Here is a 16,363-nt window from a genome sequence, read left to right on the forward strand (position 1 = left end):
TGGCCTCAGCTCTCTCTAAAGCCATTTTGTCTAAAATGTTGTCCAGAATGTTCCCTCCTTCAGTCCCTCTTCAGCGAGGCAGACTTCAGATCCACAGAAAGGTTCTCAGACATGCATCCTGGTAATGGCACAGTTTGTGTGACAGCTTGGACATTGTGCCACTCAAAGATACTGAACCTCCTGTGCTCTTGGTGACAGTATTATCGAAATGCATTAAAGTGAGTGCATATGCATTTGACTTTTTTTCTTCTTTGGGTCGTGTAAACCATGAAAGTGCAGAAACTGGTTTTCTCGCTTTAATCTTACGTCCTGGATTTGTAATTATTTTCCCTCTTGCGCGGTATAAGCACAAGGCTTTTCACTCCATTATCCTGTGACTATTACTGGCAGTGCCACTCCTCTGGGGGTGTAAGGGTGGGGGCTAGTGAGGTAAGCCTAGAGCCACTGGGAGTTTGTTACCAAACACGAGTTAGTCATTCATGAAATTAATTGGTGCAGGATCAGCACAGGGAGTGTGTGGCACATGTGGATTTCTGTGTGGCTGTCAGTATCAGCAAGCAGGAAGTCAAAAGCAATGAGTATTTTTTTCTGTATTATAGCACAGGAACGTTCTTTTAATTGCGCGAGCATGTGAACAAGGAGCAGAAGTCATCCACTCATCCACGAGCTTTTATTTTTGTCAAACACTCTCAGTGTCAGCAGGCTCCACTTTAGAATACAGCAAACGATGCGTGTATTTGCTCATCAGCATCTCCACTAACTCGTGTACCGTAACTCATTCATTCAAAGACGACCTGAATTATTTACACAATTATAAACTCAGCAGTCTGCTGCAGTTTGTTAGCTGTTGGATAAGCTTGAGCCAGAGCCTAAAGTCTAAAGTGGACACGACATGTCCTGGATGGGAGCGTCGGCTGGGCACACAGCCATCTAGTGGAGAGGGGAAATGTAATGTGACTGCAGTACTAACGCCAAGGGACACATGGATTGTTGCCAAGGCTGCTCTTTGGACGCAGCTCTGGGCTCAGAAAGAAAACATGCACCCTCCACCCCCACCCTCCACTTGCCTCTTTCTCTCCTTATAGTTCAGTATTGAAACACTTATCTGAACAGCATCTTCGCTTCCCTCTCAGTGCCCAGACTGAGGAGGTTATTGTGTTGTTATAGTTCATCCTTTGTTGCCTGCAGTAATTGATGTGTTGCCGGCGCTGACTGTGACTCTCTCTCGGTCGGAGTAGAGCTCAGTGACCTTGTGGTGGCCCTGCATGCCAGTCAGAGGTGCTTATCAAAAGCTGCCTTTGATTACACCTCTAAGACGGCTCACTTTGCCTCTGAGTGAGAGGCTTGTAGTTGCTCTGTGAGTGGGACGAAAAAAGAAAGTACGACTCAGATTCTGAGAGAGGGAGGGGATCGAGGAGAGGAGGGGAGTCCAGTCGACTGCACAGTTTGCAATCTCCTGTGTCATCTTTTTGGCTTTAGTCACTCTCTGACTGGTTCACTGTGAATGGTGCTCTCTAAATCTGTAGTGAAATCCTAGGTTAGGGAACTAATACTCCTCCTGTCTCTGCACTCTGTCAGTTTTTTTGCCTTTTTGCCCCCTCACTGTGCTCAGATCGGCTGTGCTATAGTGCTGCCAAATGGCCACCCTGACTGAGTGGGTCAGTGAGAGAGCCTGTCAGCAGCAAAGGCCCAGGTAATCCTCCCAGCCCTTAACCCAGTTAACACCTCTGCATCTTTTATTCTGAAGGAGCTTCAGCTGACGGAGTGACAGAATGGGGGATATGACGATATATAGAGTTGTCTTATATAATGTGACAGGTTGGATAGGTTAGGATGATACGATATAATGCTGTGCTTTGATACAATGCGTGATGTGATATGACACAATACACTGTGAGACATGTTGGGCCGCATCATCCAAATACTAAGGGCACCATGCAGTCAGCTGGGAATATGATGCGATGCCACATACTACACAATACCATACATTTTCATTCAGTTTTTCAAAGGTGTGTCTGGATGGGAAAACTATTGTTTTAAAATTAAAATGTCCTGTGTACTATAGGAAGGGTTTTCGAAATTTAATGTTCACTGGTCAAAACAGCTTTTAGGTGCCAAATGCCAGTGTTGTCATGGTCAACTGTGTTCTTTAATAGACACACCAGAGATGAGAGACTCATGCATCTCATCTTTTTATCATTAAACCACCAATACTGTCCTTCTATTAGACTTTGTGAATTGGTTTTACAAAATCAAGCAAATTAAAGCAATTATTGGGACACATAAAATTTTACTCTTGAAGTTTATCATCTGAACCCCAAACAGTTTCTTGTTCCTGTCCCTTTTTTTAAAATTTGTTGGCTAATTTTTCATTGCGGTATACGGTCCTCCTTTCTATGAAAACAGCACCACCATGACTAGTAGTAGAGAGAGCTCAAGAATGTCTTTTGTGCTTTGTAACACAGTAATAATGCCATAAATCTTCAAAAAAAAAGACAACAAAAAAAAGCACAAGTTGAGGTTCTTTGATATTTTTTTAATTTTACAAAATTGAAAAAAGGAATGAAGATTTCCTTCAATTTTTCATGTGCCCAGATGTATTACTAAAACTGGAAAAATGGTGACTTTGTACCTGCATTGCAGCCAAGTTCAGCCAAGAAGTCCCTGATTTTTGTCATGTGACTGCTGGGTCTAGCTGAGCCACTAACGGTTTCCCAGTTGCACTTAGGAGAACCAATTTTTTTAGTTTTCTTACTGAATGTTGTGCAAATGGTTTATGTTTGATGTTTGTTTCTTTATTTAAAGCACTTTGATAAAATACCACAATTCAACTTACATTTGGATGAATTGCACAATGGTATGGCACTTCATAGATGAGTAGTTAAACGACCACCTTTTCACCACCAGGTGGAAACGAATTGTCAGATTTCCACCTAGAAGTTGGAAATCTGACAATTCTTGTTTTACATTTTTTTTGCCCTGATTTTTGGTGGATTTTTTTTAGACAACACGCCTTTCAAATCATTTCGCTTTCATAAAGCAAAAATTACCCAACTTGTAAATATGACTTTGTACACCCTCATCCTCTGGTTCTTGAATGTCGCTTTATTGTGCCTTTGGTCCCTCACCACCGTAAACATCATCCACCCTCAGTTCAGAGGATGAAAAAGAGACGATGAGTTGTGACGGGACCTCAGCCTCAGTCCCTGTGCACAAAAACACCAGATATGTTCTATCTCTGTGTACATGCTCGCCAAATGGAAGGTGTTTGTGCTGCTATGCTAATGCTGTAAGGGAGTGAGCATTGCATGTCAGGGGGAATCAGGCAGCCCACTGTGGATGTTTCAAAGGTTACAGAGTGTCCCCTCTGTGGGCTGGGGGCATTGTCGACGAGGGAGATGGGAACTGACGGCAGGACTTAGAGTCCAGGTGAGCTTTGCCAGACCAAGCTGCAGGACACAAACACTTCATCACAGACCAAGCAGCCCTGCTCGTATTCATTAATTCACATCCATGTACACTTGTAAGCATGGAGGACGGCAGGTACAAGTAAAATCACATGCAGATAGATGCACATGCAGACATAAACTTATTTAAAAGCACATTCAAAGGCCAGCATTTGCATTCACTCAAACTCAAGTACAATCATTTTCAGGTACCTCATGTGAACATGTATACGTAAGACCTACACATAATATTATATAGATTTCTTTAAAGCTGTCAAAGCTGTTGAAACAATGTTTGTAATGGCTAGTTTTCAAAAACAAAAAAAAATGCTGTTCATTTCTAAATTTTAACTTGTACCTAAAGAATATGTACTTTTCATTCAGTTAAAGCGTATTTATTATTGATTTTCCACTGGGTTCATAACTGAATTCAGTAAGTTTAACATCCTTCCCATGATGCTTTGTCTTTGGTAGTGTATTATTAACTACACATCTTCCAAGTATGTAGATGTAGACATCAAAATTTTAGAAACGTTTGTATCTTCATGCCACAGCCTTTCAGTCTTACTTTGCAGATTTTTATTGACTTTATTTTGCTCATCTTCCTGCTCCCAGTGTGGATGTAGCCAAGGGAAAGTCAATAAAACCTTAGAGAGAACACAGTTTGTGACTCTGTGTTTATCTGTCCAACATGTAGACGTGTTACTGAGCAAACAGGGAGTATGCAGTGTTCAGCTGGGTTCAAAAGTCTGAGACCATTTTAAACATCTGTCATATGTTCATGTAAACCTGGAAAAAATCTGAAAGTTTAAGGATTTGATGCCTTTTAAAAACACCACAAGCTCTGACAGGTAAAATGAAAAAGTAGTATTTAAGATTCTGCATAATTTCTTGGTCAGAAATCAAATTTGGGTAAATTTGTGGCATTACTCTGAGTTGTATCCTGTCGCTGAAGCAGCGTTCAGATGATACTCAGGTGGATTTACCTTCTTCTCTGAGGCTTTTTCAAGTGAATGAATTTGCAGTAATGTTCCTTGTTGTAAAGATGGCTTTGAGTCCAGTGTCTAGCTGAACATAGCTTACTAAATGGCTTTGAGATGATCGGGGAATAAAAGCCTCAGAACTAAGTAGATGTGGGTTTCTAAACAGGCAGTGCTATATGTGGAAGAGGATAACGCAAACAAAAAAGGCCATCAGAAAACCAATATTTCAAGATTTGTGCACTGAGAATTAGAAAAGCAACTTCATCACAGGTGCAGAATATGCTAAATGAAGAACATGGGACTCCAATTAGCAAAATTCTGTCAAAACAAGGCTGTATAGTATTGTCCCAGAGGATGACTGTGTCTAAACCACTTCTCAGGAGGGGAAACAAGGCCAAATGCTCGGGATGAGATAAGACTCACCATAATGTATTACCCATCCACAGTCACCTGACATCAACCCTATTGAAAATTTATGGCAGCACTTGAAAACTGAGAAAGCCAAACACTCCTGACATCACAAGAAGCTCTTTGAAACATTGTTTGATCATGCTGAGATAACATTGGATATTGGGTTCAGCATAAATGTGAGTGCATGCGTATCAAGCCTGTCATTAAAGCAATAAAAGTTCAAATAAATACTAAGCTATTTTGAAATTTGGGTAAATTTCAGATATTCACAAGCAAAATGGAATAATCTTCAGAGGTGGTCTCGGACTTTTAAACTCTGCTGTGCATAAGCATGTAAAGGCGGTAATGCACACAAGATATCTCATTCAGTTTTTAGCCTTTCTTGCTTTCTCCTTCTCACATGCAGACTTATACATCCACATACACTACTCTCAGCTTTGAGAGCTGGTGCAGGGACTTGGGGGAAGCATCTTTCCAGTAAGACCCCGGGACACGTGGGCTGCACTATCCAACAGAGGACCAGTCATGTGTGTTCTCACCAAGGTCATAGCAGATGATGTCTTAGGCTTCCCCTCCCAGAGCATCATCTAATTTTAATTGGTGTCATTCAATTTTGATGAATGCATTGTCAATTTAAGCTAGAGTATGCAGAACTGCAGATCATGGCATATAACCATAAAAATCCAAACCCCTCCCCTCAGGTCTCCCTTCAAAGCCTGTCTTCCAAAACATATGTACTGTCTGAGTACTGCTGGAGGACTAATCCACGAGAGAGAGTGTTTGTAGAGAGAGAAGCATGGCACATTAAAACAGCCTTGTGCCTAAAAACACAAGTAGGCCACATCACCACGTCAGCAAAACATCCCATTAAATGTCTTTATAGAATCGCGTAAGAAAATGATAATTGCTGCCAACTAATGTACAATACTCAGGGTTCCAGACTAACTTCTTACAATGTTTGTACTACTTTTTCCATTCAGGTTCATGAGCACATAGAGTCATGGAAAAAAATGACTAGACCACTCTTGTTTTCTTCAAATTCTGATTCATTTTAATGCCTGGTACCACTAAAGATATATTACCTGAAGAATGCAATGAACACAACAAAAAATGCAGCTGATTACATAATATTTTATGTCCTATTTGACATGCTTAAGCTTAATTGTATTCCCAGGGTATATAAGAGGCCATTTCATGTCATAAGCAGCACTGCACAAGCAAAGGCCTAGAGTGGATTTCTGCTTATATTCAAGCTGTAGCACAACTCAGAAGTTGTCAGCTCTCACATAATGCCTAAAACTAAAGAATTATGTGAAGCCACAAAGGCAGCCATCTTGGCACTGTTGGAAATTGGCATGAGTGAGAGACAGGTAGTGAAAAACTGAAGATCTCCAAGACAGCCGTTCAGTACACCAAGAAAAAACGAGCCCAACATGGTAATACCAAACTGCTAGCTGGTTGTGGCAGGAAGCATCTTTCTACCCCATGAGATGACTGTGCCCTCATCTGCTCCTGTGTCAGGAATCGTCATCAAAACTTCAGGGACCTTAAAAATGAGTGGGCACCATCAAGAAATATGACTTGTTCGGCAAGGACAGTTCAAAACCGACTTCTTGAAGCTGGTCTGAAGTCACACGGCACGAAAGAAGCCCTTCATCAACGACAGGCAGAGGAAAGCCTGGTTACTCTTCACTGGGGATCACAAAGATTGGACTGTTGATGATTGGGCTAAGGTTCTCTTCAGTGATGAATCCAATTTTCAGTTGATGCCCATTCCAGCCAACTTACTAGTTAGGAGGAATCCTGGAGAAGCTACAAACTAGACTGTCTTGCCCTTACAGTAAAACATGGGGGTGGCTCAATGACGATCTGGGGTTGCTTCAGTCTGGGTAGAACAGGGCAAATGCAATTGTGTGAAGGATGAATGAACCAGGTCATGTACAGGGCTACTCTTGAAAACAGTCTTCTTCCATCAGATGGAAAACTCTTTCCTGCCTCCATTGACTGCATTTTCCAACAAGACAATGCCCCTTGCCACACGGCAAGGTCAACTAAAGCCTGGATGGAGAACCAGAACATTAATGTATAAACTTAATTGATTTTGGTTATTATCAAGAAAACCATGGAAAATGAAAAAATATCAGCTCTTAAATTAAACTCTTATGAGCTATTTTTGTTGTTATCACTATATTTTATCCAAACAGCAACAAATGTAGTTGTACCCGAAATTAAAGTGAACAAGAAATTGAAGAAAAAAAGGGTGGTCTAATAATTTTTTCCATGACTGTAACTTAGGTGCATTTACAATTTTTCACCACAAATACTACATTTTAAGCGTCACCTGTTTTGTCAGTTCCCATACGCATTTTTGTCACATTATGTAAATGACTGTAAGCAGGAATAAAGGTGCAGATCAATGTTCGGCACATTTAAACCATTCTTTTTCATAAGGATTAACTGTGACTTAGAGTTACTAAAAGGTAGCTTTTCTTTTCCTAGATTATAAGCAGTAGTAAATGTTATCATCATTTCTGACTCCATACTGCTTGAATGTGCTGCTGACTGGCACTGAAATGCTGGAGGGGGGCAGCTCTGCCAGCTACTGGATGAGTTTCTTGGAGACGTTGTGCTTTTTTTTTTTTTGGACATTTCAGTTCAGATCATCAGTGTCCTGACAGCAGGAGCACTGTCCCTTGCCATGCTTCAGCTGCAGTCTTTGTAATATATGCAATGCATAATGTTTATCATATTTTAGTGTTTCCCAGTGGTTGAGAATTTACTTGCAGTGGTGGGTGATGTGGTATAACTGATGTGCATGCAGATACTCATAGTTTAGAGGTTGAGAGTATAACCAGGTTTTTGTCTGATGCTACAATTTACAGGTGTCCTCTAAATGCTGCACACGCAAATTATCTATCTACAGTTTCCCAATGTTCCCTAAACAGTTCACATGCATCAGGATGCAATCATCTGCCATATTTAGCAGTCCAAAATGTGGTATGTTTAGGTGGAGCTCTATAATGTGACTGCATCTTGTCTGCAGTTCTTAAGGTATCTGCTTAGTAGCAATAGAAATGTGTCTGCCTAGCTGCCTGGAAGATTCCAGCAATGTACAGTGGGTGCAGGGACAGATATGTGTAGGTAGATGGATACAAAACTAGACAGACAGGTAGGCCTTCCAATTATCTCTTGTAGTTAAAATGCCAAATGGAGGAGCTTTTGGCAGATCTGTGACTGCTCAGATGACAGAATGTTCCTTCTTCTTTGTGTTGTCAGAGCACCTATTGATTGCTGTCAAGATGTACAGGGAGTTTTAGAAAATTTTACAAAAAATGCTCCTGAAATGCATGATGTACTGTAATTGTGAATGTTCAAATGAAATGAATTATGGCAATCTAAAAAACCTTGTGTCTCGGGCACTAACTTGATTAAATACAGTGGTGGGAACATGTCGTTACACTTGTCCTGATCAAAGCTGAACAGCACAGCAGGGCGACTGAACAGAAATGCTTATTAAGTTAGTCCTTTTGAGTTTATTTACAGGGCAAGCAATCCTGTACCGATTTTATTATTGTTTTCTTAAATGCTGTTTATAGACAGTCTGAAAATATTACAACATATTTCATTCACAGTCAGCCAGTTAATTTGTATCATGAGGATTTTATGGCTCTGTTAATTCAAGCTAACAATGTCCACTATTTTGGGCTCATTGTTTGCGAGGACCACCCAAAAATGAGTAACTATAGAAGCAGCAGTCAGTTTGAGGAGAAAACACACACCCCTTACAGAATACAGGCAGAACTATACCAACTAAGCCTGTTCTATGATTTCATGCAGGATTTGGGAGTGTTGCAATGAGTCACAGAAGATGTGAGTAAGCAGTGGGAGCAGAGCATTCATAAATAAATTGAATGTATCTCAGAAAGCATTCTTGAGTTTAACAGTGCAGCTTACATGTCACTCAGCAGTACATTTTTTATGCTTTACATTGTAGAGTTGGCTGCAGTAAAGCCCCAAAATATCTAATATTAAATAAATGAAAATGAACATGTAAATGTATGCATAAGTTGTAAAATATACATAATGACATTTTTATTTCATCCCACATGTGCGACTTTTTGTCACAGTGGAGTTCACATGGTCCGGCTTGTACTGCCAGCTGCCTGGAGGCGAGCTCTTGTTGGCTCAAGCAACTGTTCTCAACTCTTCACAGAGTTGCATGTCCTTCTCTGAGGAACATCTTTAGAATGAGAGCGCTGCCAATTAACTGTATCTGCTGCCGATAGCACTGCATCCTCACTTTGATGCAGAGAAATAACTCCAGCTCCAAAAGCCAGCCTAGCTTGTTAGCGGTATCGGTGGGTATTGTGCCGCTTTGTTTAGCTAGATAAAAGGAGACATTAATTCACTACACTGTGTTTATTATTCAACTGTATTTCTTCAAAGAACGTCATAATATATGGCAAGCAAATTGTTTCCTAAAACTGTATATGTTGGATTTGTCGAGGTTAACAATACACTGTTTGTCAGATATTGCACGATATTAATTTAAATAATTATCTTTAATAATGCTTTATTAAAGATTGAATAAAGATAGAATTATTAGAGTCTCTTGACCACATGACAGCCACATTTTCTAGCTTTTGCCCGCACTTACATACTTCTTAACATTAAGAAGATTTTTTACTTTTCCACTTGTAATTGCTACTTGGATATTGAGCTGACATTTGCGCTACTTACAGGTAATTACAGTAACTCTGTAACGTGAACATGGCATTGTAGCTGCTAATAAGCTTGTTAATTTTTGAGGCCTTTTGTGTTGTAATCAACTGAATTGTTGGACAATTGGGACACCACTGTCATGAAGACAACACAGAATTAAAATGTCATGAAATTAAAACAAAAAAGAGTTATAAAAGAAGAACAGGCTTTGGAAAAGGAGTGTTTTGAAATCAATGAAATTCCACAAAACAGATTAGCAAAACTACAAAAATACGCATAATTGTCACCTGAATTATTTCAGTTCATTGGTTTGTTTCTATTTTTGAGTTCATGTATGTGATTATACATTTGAAAATGATTTATTCATTTGACGCTGAACATTTTAGATCTCTACATCAATGTGTGTTTAAAATTAATATGATGGGTTTCATTGAAAAATCATAACTGTTTTGATGACAAAATAGAAAAACTTAAAAATCTTTTCCTGGTGTGAATGGTTCAGGATAGTCAGAAATAAAGATTCAACTTGTTTATCCACAAATACTTTTGCTTTTTTGTTCGCTGCTATCTGAAGTGGTTCCAGTGGCTTTTTGTCATTCTAGTTCTGAATGCTTTTGAAATCTTATGCTTCCATTTGTTTGAATTTTTCTTTCTTTTCAAGAATACTGTACCATTTTCTGTATAAAAGACATTATATACATTTAATACCATATTTAGCAAAAATAACCTACATTTCCTTTTGATGTCACGTTTAAATTTGCCCCCAATATTGAAAAATCTTGATATTCAGGACAGCATTGAGCTTCAAGGCATCCACCCGCATTTAGCTTCTTAGCACTCAGAGATGCCCACTAATCACTCATTGTTTACCTCGGAGTGGGCTGCACCAGACCCAAGCTGTGCCATGATTTCTTTTTTTTCTGTCCACACTTATACTTCAGATGGCACCACTAAGTGCCTGGGCTTTACTTGCTCTTTGAAAAGACAGTTAGATGAGGCCAGAGGGCTCACTGCCTCATCCTGGCAGTGTTGGCTTCATCCAGAAAGCCACGGGACGAGAGGATTTAATACAGAGCTGCAATGCTCCTCTCCAGAGGGGATTACTGGAGCAGTGCTGCGAGAAATGGACCCCCAGCACACTTATAGCCAGGGCTGCCCCGCCAGCACACACTTACAGTACACACCAACTCACATGAGTGTACAAACACATGCACAGATGTTTTTAGTCTGTCCTTCACATCCACACAGCTCTTTTGCTAACTTGTCTATCGTTCATTCACCCATGCTCTCTCTGACTCACAAACAGTAACACTGCGCATGAGGTTGGTCTTATGCCTCGTGTACACCTCATATGCCTTTCTGAGGTCCTGTCAAATCATGCATTCTCTCTTTATCAGTTCCCCTATCTCAGTTTTCAAACCATTGCACACAGTCATAACCACATTACACTCAGTTGTCAGGAGAATACAAAGTTCTGTTCAGTCTAATGCAATGCAGTGAAGGCGTCATGCAGTAAGTGAAACATGTAATGCTGGCATTTTTTTGATGATCTTTGTTAGCTTTTATCATATTAACAGGTATTTATGTATTGCATACTAGTATATGTTAATAGATGGGAAAAAGTGCCCACTCTGTTCACAGATATATTGTAAGACTCCATTTATCCAACTGCAACATGAGCTTTGTTTTCTGCTTTCACTAGTTTAGTCACAACAATAAAGGAAATTAGAAATTACACACTGAGCTGGCATTTAACTTGAACCTATAATATTTACAATTTGTAGTCAATGTGTGTACACGTTTGTGGTATTGTTTGTTTTTTTTTTCTTTGCTAAGGAGCAAAGGGAGTCACACTAGTAACTATGCTGTAATTTTGTGGCACTGACATGCTTAGAGAAAGCAGGACTGCACTGATATGGTTCCCAATAACAGATTACTGACTTTCATTTTCTCTCATTTTTTTGGTCACATTATTTATCCATCCATCCATTATCTATACACCGCTTAATCCTCATTAGGGTCGTGGGGGGGCTGGAGTCTATCCCAGCTGACTCAGGATGAAGGCAGGGGACACCCTAGACAGGTCACCAGTCTATCACAGGGCTACATATAGAGACAAACAAGCACACTCACATTCACACCCATGGATAATTTAGAATTACCAATTAACCTCAGCATATTTTTGGACTGTGGGAGGAAGCTGGAGTACCTGGAGAGAACCCACGCATGCACAGGGAGAACATGCAAACTCCATGCAGAAAGAACCCAGGTCCAGGACGGGATGCGAACCAGGGATCTTCTAGCTGCAAGGCAACAGTGCTAACCACCAGCCTTTTACACATTAATTAATGCAAAAATAACTTGTTTATTTGTGATTATCTCAGCAATGCCTGTGTCATACTTGGGAGCATCTCTCATTGACAGCCACTTTGAAGCATTCTGGGAGTGCTTTTCTTTAAGGTTAATTAACTCCAGTTGCAATTGCCTGATATGGCTGTACTACACAGAATGTCTTCCATCTGCAGCTCATAATGTATTTAGTGTCCACTGTGAAATTGCAAATGACAATAACATTGTGATTATATTTGCACAGAGAGCACTGGGCTGCCCTACCTTCAACGCTCTTGTTGACATCAGACCTTGCAGCTGTATCTTAGTACTTCACAAAGCTTCCTGCAGTGACTGCAGTAAAAATCTGCAAAACTGTGACATTCTTGGGTGTGATAAAGGTCATCCTATGACTGATGAATGACATGATATTAGCGAATGTAATACGCAGGTTTTGTTAATATGTTAATATGAGCACTGCTTTGTAAAGGGATGATGTGATTAGCTGTGATTGCTGCTAGCCCCTAACAAACCCTGGATCATTGACAGCATAATTTTTTATCACGCACCCACACACAGCTCACTGTCATTATACCCACACGCATCAGACAGAGCTGCACGTGTTTTTTAAACATGTGTTGCTTTGGCATGCCCCATACTATATAAGGAGTGTAAAAAGACAACCCAACATTTAAAAGGGTAAAATAGGGTGAAGCGACAATGGAGAGAATTACAGTTTTAGTAAAGAGTCAAACTATGCATGAAATTTCTGGAGAGAGATTGGCTAGAAGGAAGATTTTTTTTAAATTCAGATTTTATGTAATAGGCTGGGGAAGGCGGGTAGGGAAGTGCATTCTCTAGGAGAATACATATGAGAGCACATGTGAGTGAATGAACTGGAAATGGGTTTCTGAGAAAGACGGAGTATGATAGTGAACACAGGAAGGGAGGGCGGAAGATGAGATGAAAGCTGACTAGAAAAGACATTAGGGGATGTGTAAAAACACGACACACTTACAAATGTATACGTCACAGTCAAAGTAATCTCTGTCCATATGAATAATCCCACATGTAAAGCATATAGAATTTTATACATGTATACAATACCTTCATGTACATTTGTTTATAAAGTATACAATATACAGCCTGTATTTTCACCATACCTTACTCTCCCACACTGCCTCACTATCATGAATAAAACAACGCACGCATACACACACGCACGCACGCACGCACACGCACACACAAACACACACACACGCACGCGCACGCACGCACGCACGCACGCACGCACGCACGCACACACACACACACACACACACGCACACACGCACACGTATAGGACATCCACACACATTTTTGTATCCCAACACAATCACAGTTTCGTCCTGCACAGACATGCACTCACACAGACACATCTGACTTGAATAATGCATGCATGCACATGCAACATCTGCATGTAGCACAAACACACTTGCACCCACATGCACTGCGGTGCAGCTCGTTAAATGGAGCATTATTTTCCTGAGCGGGATTGGCAGATGAGGACTGACAGACCCATAAGCTTTGAAAATGACATTAACCAGAGCACTGATGGTCTACAAAAAAGTTGCTTTTTAAATATTAAAAGATACTCTGCACTCATGCTCTATTTTTTCATAAAAAAGATTTTATTGTCCTTTACTTTTCATACTGTATTTGTTGGGAGAAATATTAAAGTCAAGAAATTCTACTGGTTTTTTTTGTACTTTGATTAATACTGAAAGAGACGAAGGTAAATTAATGTATTATAGTCAGTGACTAAACAGTATTCATATGTTTTACATTAATATGTTTTAATATGATTTAAAGCAGCTTTTTACATAGTCCCTCCACTTTCACAGGCTCAAAAGTAATCAGACATCCAGCCATCCATTATCTGTACACTGCTTGATCCTCTGTAGGGTCAAGAGGGGACTGAAGCCTATCCCAGGGCAAAGGCAGGATACTCCCAGGACGGATCACTAGTCTATCGCTGGGACATATAGAAAGACAGACTATCAAACACACTCACATTCCTACCTACAGACAATTTAGAATCAGCAATTAACATCAACATGTCTTTGGACTGTGGAAGGAAGTCTGAGCACCCGGTGAAACCCCACGCTGCACAAGGAGAACACGCAAACTCCACACAGAAAGATGGCAGGCTGGGAAGCAAACCAGATTTTCTAGCTGTGAGGCAACAGTGCTAACCACTGATCCACCATACTACCCTAGTAATGGGACAAACAAATATACTTATAAATATTGTGATTATTTTTAAAGTCGGATGCAAACATTTGCAGTCAATGACTGCCTGAAGGTTGGAACCCATGGGCATCTCCAAATGCTGAGTTTCTTCCCTTTAGATGCTTTGCCTGGGCTTTACTGCAGCTTCCTTTAGTTGCTGCTTGTTTGTGGGTCTTTCTGCTTTCAGGTCTGTCGTCAGCGAGTGAAAAACAGAAGAATTCAATGTTTATCTTTATACATCTATCTGCAGTCACAGCATCAGTAAATTCAGCTCCACTGACAACCATACATGCTCATACCATTACACTGTTTCTATCATGTTTAACAGAGGATGTTGCGTTTTTTGAATCATGAGTCGTCCATTTCCTTCTCCAGACTCTCTTTCATTTTGATACAAGTTCATCTTGGTGTGATCTGGACTGTTATTCCAGAACTGGACAGGCTTTTTTTTTTTTTTTAAAAAACAGATTTTCTAGTAAAGTCAAAATCTTTTTTTCTGTTCTGCAGTGGTTTACATCTTAAAGTAAACCTTCTGTATTCACATTCATGAAGGCATCTTTTGTTTGTAGACTTTGACTGTGATACGTCAAGTGGTCTTGACTTGACTCAATGTTGATGATTACCAAGGAAAGAATTACGTTATCATCAACTTCACATGTCTTCTAAGTCTTTGGTGTGAAGGGGCAGTTAAAATCTGTACATGTTTCTGCATTTAGGAGTTTTATAGTGATTATGGGTTCTGTTCACAAGTCTGGCACACTTATAACCAAACTAGTTTTAGCAGAAAATGCTACCTTTTAGAATTTTTGTAACTGTAATTAAGCTGCTTACAATAAAGTGGTTGCCTGCTACAGCTATACCATAGCTCTAGCACTGGTAAAACTTTTTCAACAATTTCCATGAAAAGGCAGTAGAGCTCCAGGATTTACTCCACTAACTGTATCTTATCTGCTTTGTTTTGTTGCAGAGATTTGCTTGCTGACACGGGGGAGAAGAACAGCCAGTGTCCGAGCCGACACATACTGTCGTCTGTACTCACTGTCTGTTGACAACTTCAACGAGGTACTGGAGGAGTATCCTATGATGAGAAGAGCCTTTGAGACTGTAGCCCTGGACAGACTGGACCGCATTGGTGAGAAACAAATCTTTTAAGACAGAAATCCCATCCATTCAAGTCAATGTGGAAACCAAAACAAAATATTTCAAATTAGTGAGATTCAGTGACATTGACAGTAGGATTCATGCTGCTTGAAGGCCGCAGTTAGCATCAGGAGAACAAAAATATTTCAACCCAGAGCTGGAGCTCTCAGACAAAACTTAAGGGCTATAAAAATGTTCACACTGATACTCAGTGACTGAAATTACTTTCAAAGTCATCTGCATATAAACATGCAGATGGAGCTCTCGTTTTGAAATCCCTGTGTGACTTCTCTTATGCATACAATTGATATTCTCTCCATCACTGTTCCCAGGCTCAGCCTGGGCAGATGAAAAATTCACAATGAAAGGCACGCCTGTATCATCACTCAGCCATCACTGCATGCTCTGTTTTATCCTCAGCTATGTTTAGAATGGAAGATAGAGATATTGCTTTAGGGGGTCTCTTTGTAGAAAATGGCTGCTTTGAAAAGATGTGGTGGGCTGATAGTAATGTTTCTGTGAAATGGTCTCTAGAGTATGTCCTTTCTCCTGGGCTTGATTCTCATATACAACCTTCTTCCCTAATAAAGTAACTCACTCCGCACTGATCCCCAAATTAATTATGTTCTTGATGGACTTTGCACCATCTGATTTGAGGTTTGCAGGTGATTAAGGGTCAGATGGTGCCAGGTCAGGCTTGATGTAGATACAGTACCTCACAGAAACACCTCAACTAATCTGCCACCAGTCATAATAGAAAATGGAGAGATTGATCTGGACCTAATTGCATTTACAATATCTTTGGATTTCACAGCCTTTTGTTAACACCAAATTGAAAATGGCACTCATGTGAATTAACCCTGTCACTGCTAGTGCATCCATTCAACAATGACTAATGGACTTTAAGGTCGGGGTTGCGCATATTTCCTGAGGAGGGTTGGTCAGCTCTTAGTAAGCCTGTCATAGTGATGCAACTCGAACTTGTCTCTTTGACCTTGTGCACATCTCACAGGACTTCAGAGGACATGTGTTCCTAGAATGGAAAGCGATAGAACACAAACT

The 16,363-nt window shown here is 40.2% G+C and overlaps 1 protein-coding gene across 1 annotated transcript in view; it reads left to right on the forward strand.

The window, feature by feature from the left end:
* Positions 1–16,363, forward strand: part of hcn4 (hyperpolarization activated cyclic nucleotide-gated potassium channel 4) — an 85,440-nt gene that overhangs the window by 58,376 nt on the left and 10,701 nt on the right. The window contains exon 7 of the mRNA XM_035950316.2: positions 15,129–15,293. Within this exon, the coding sequence (XP_035806209.1) occupies positions 15,129–15,293 (165 nt within the window). The remainder of the gene's footprint in view (positions 1–15,128; positions 15,294–16,363) is intronic.

The sequence above is a fragment of the Amphiprion ocellaris genome, chromosome 1 (genome assembly GCF_022539595.1).
Source record: "Amphiprion ocellaris isolate individual 3 ecotype Okinawa chromosome 1, ASM2253959v1, whole genome shotgun sequence".
Classification (NCBI taxonomy): Eukaryota; Metazoa; Chordata; class Actinopteri; family Pomacentridae; genus Amphiprion; species Amphiprion ocellaris.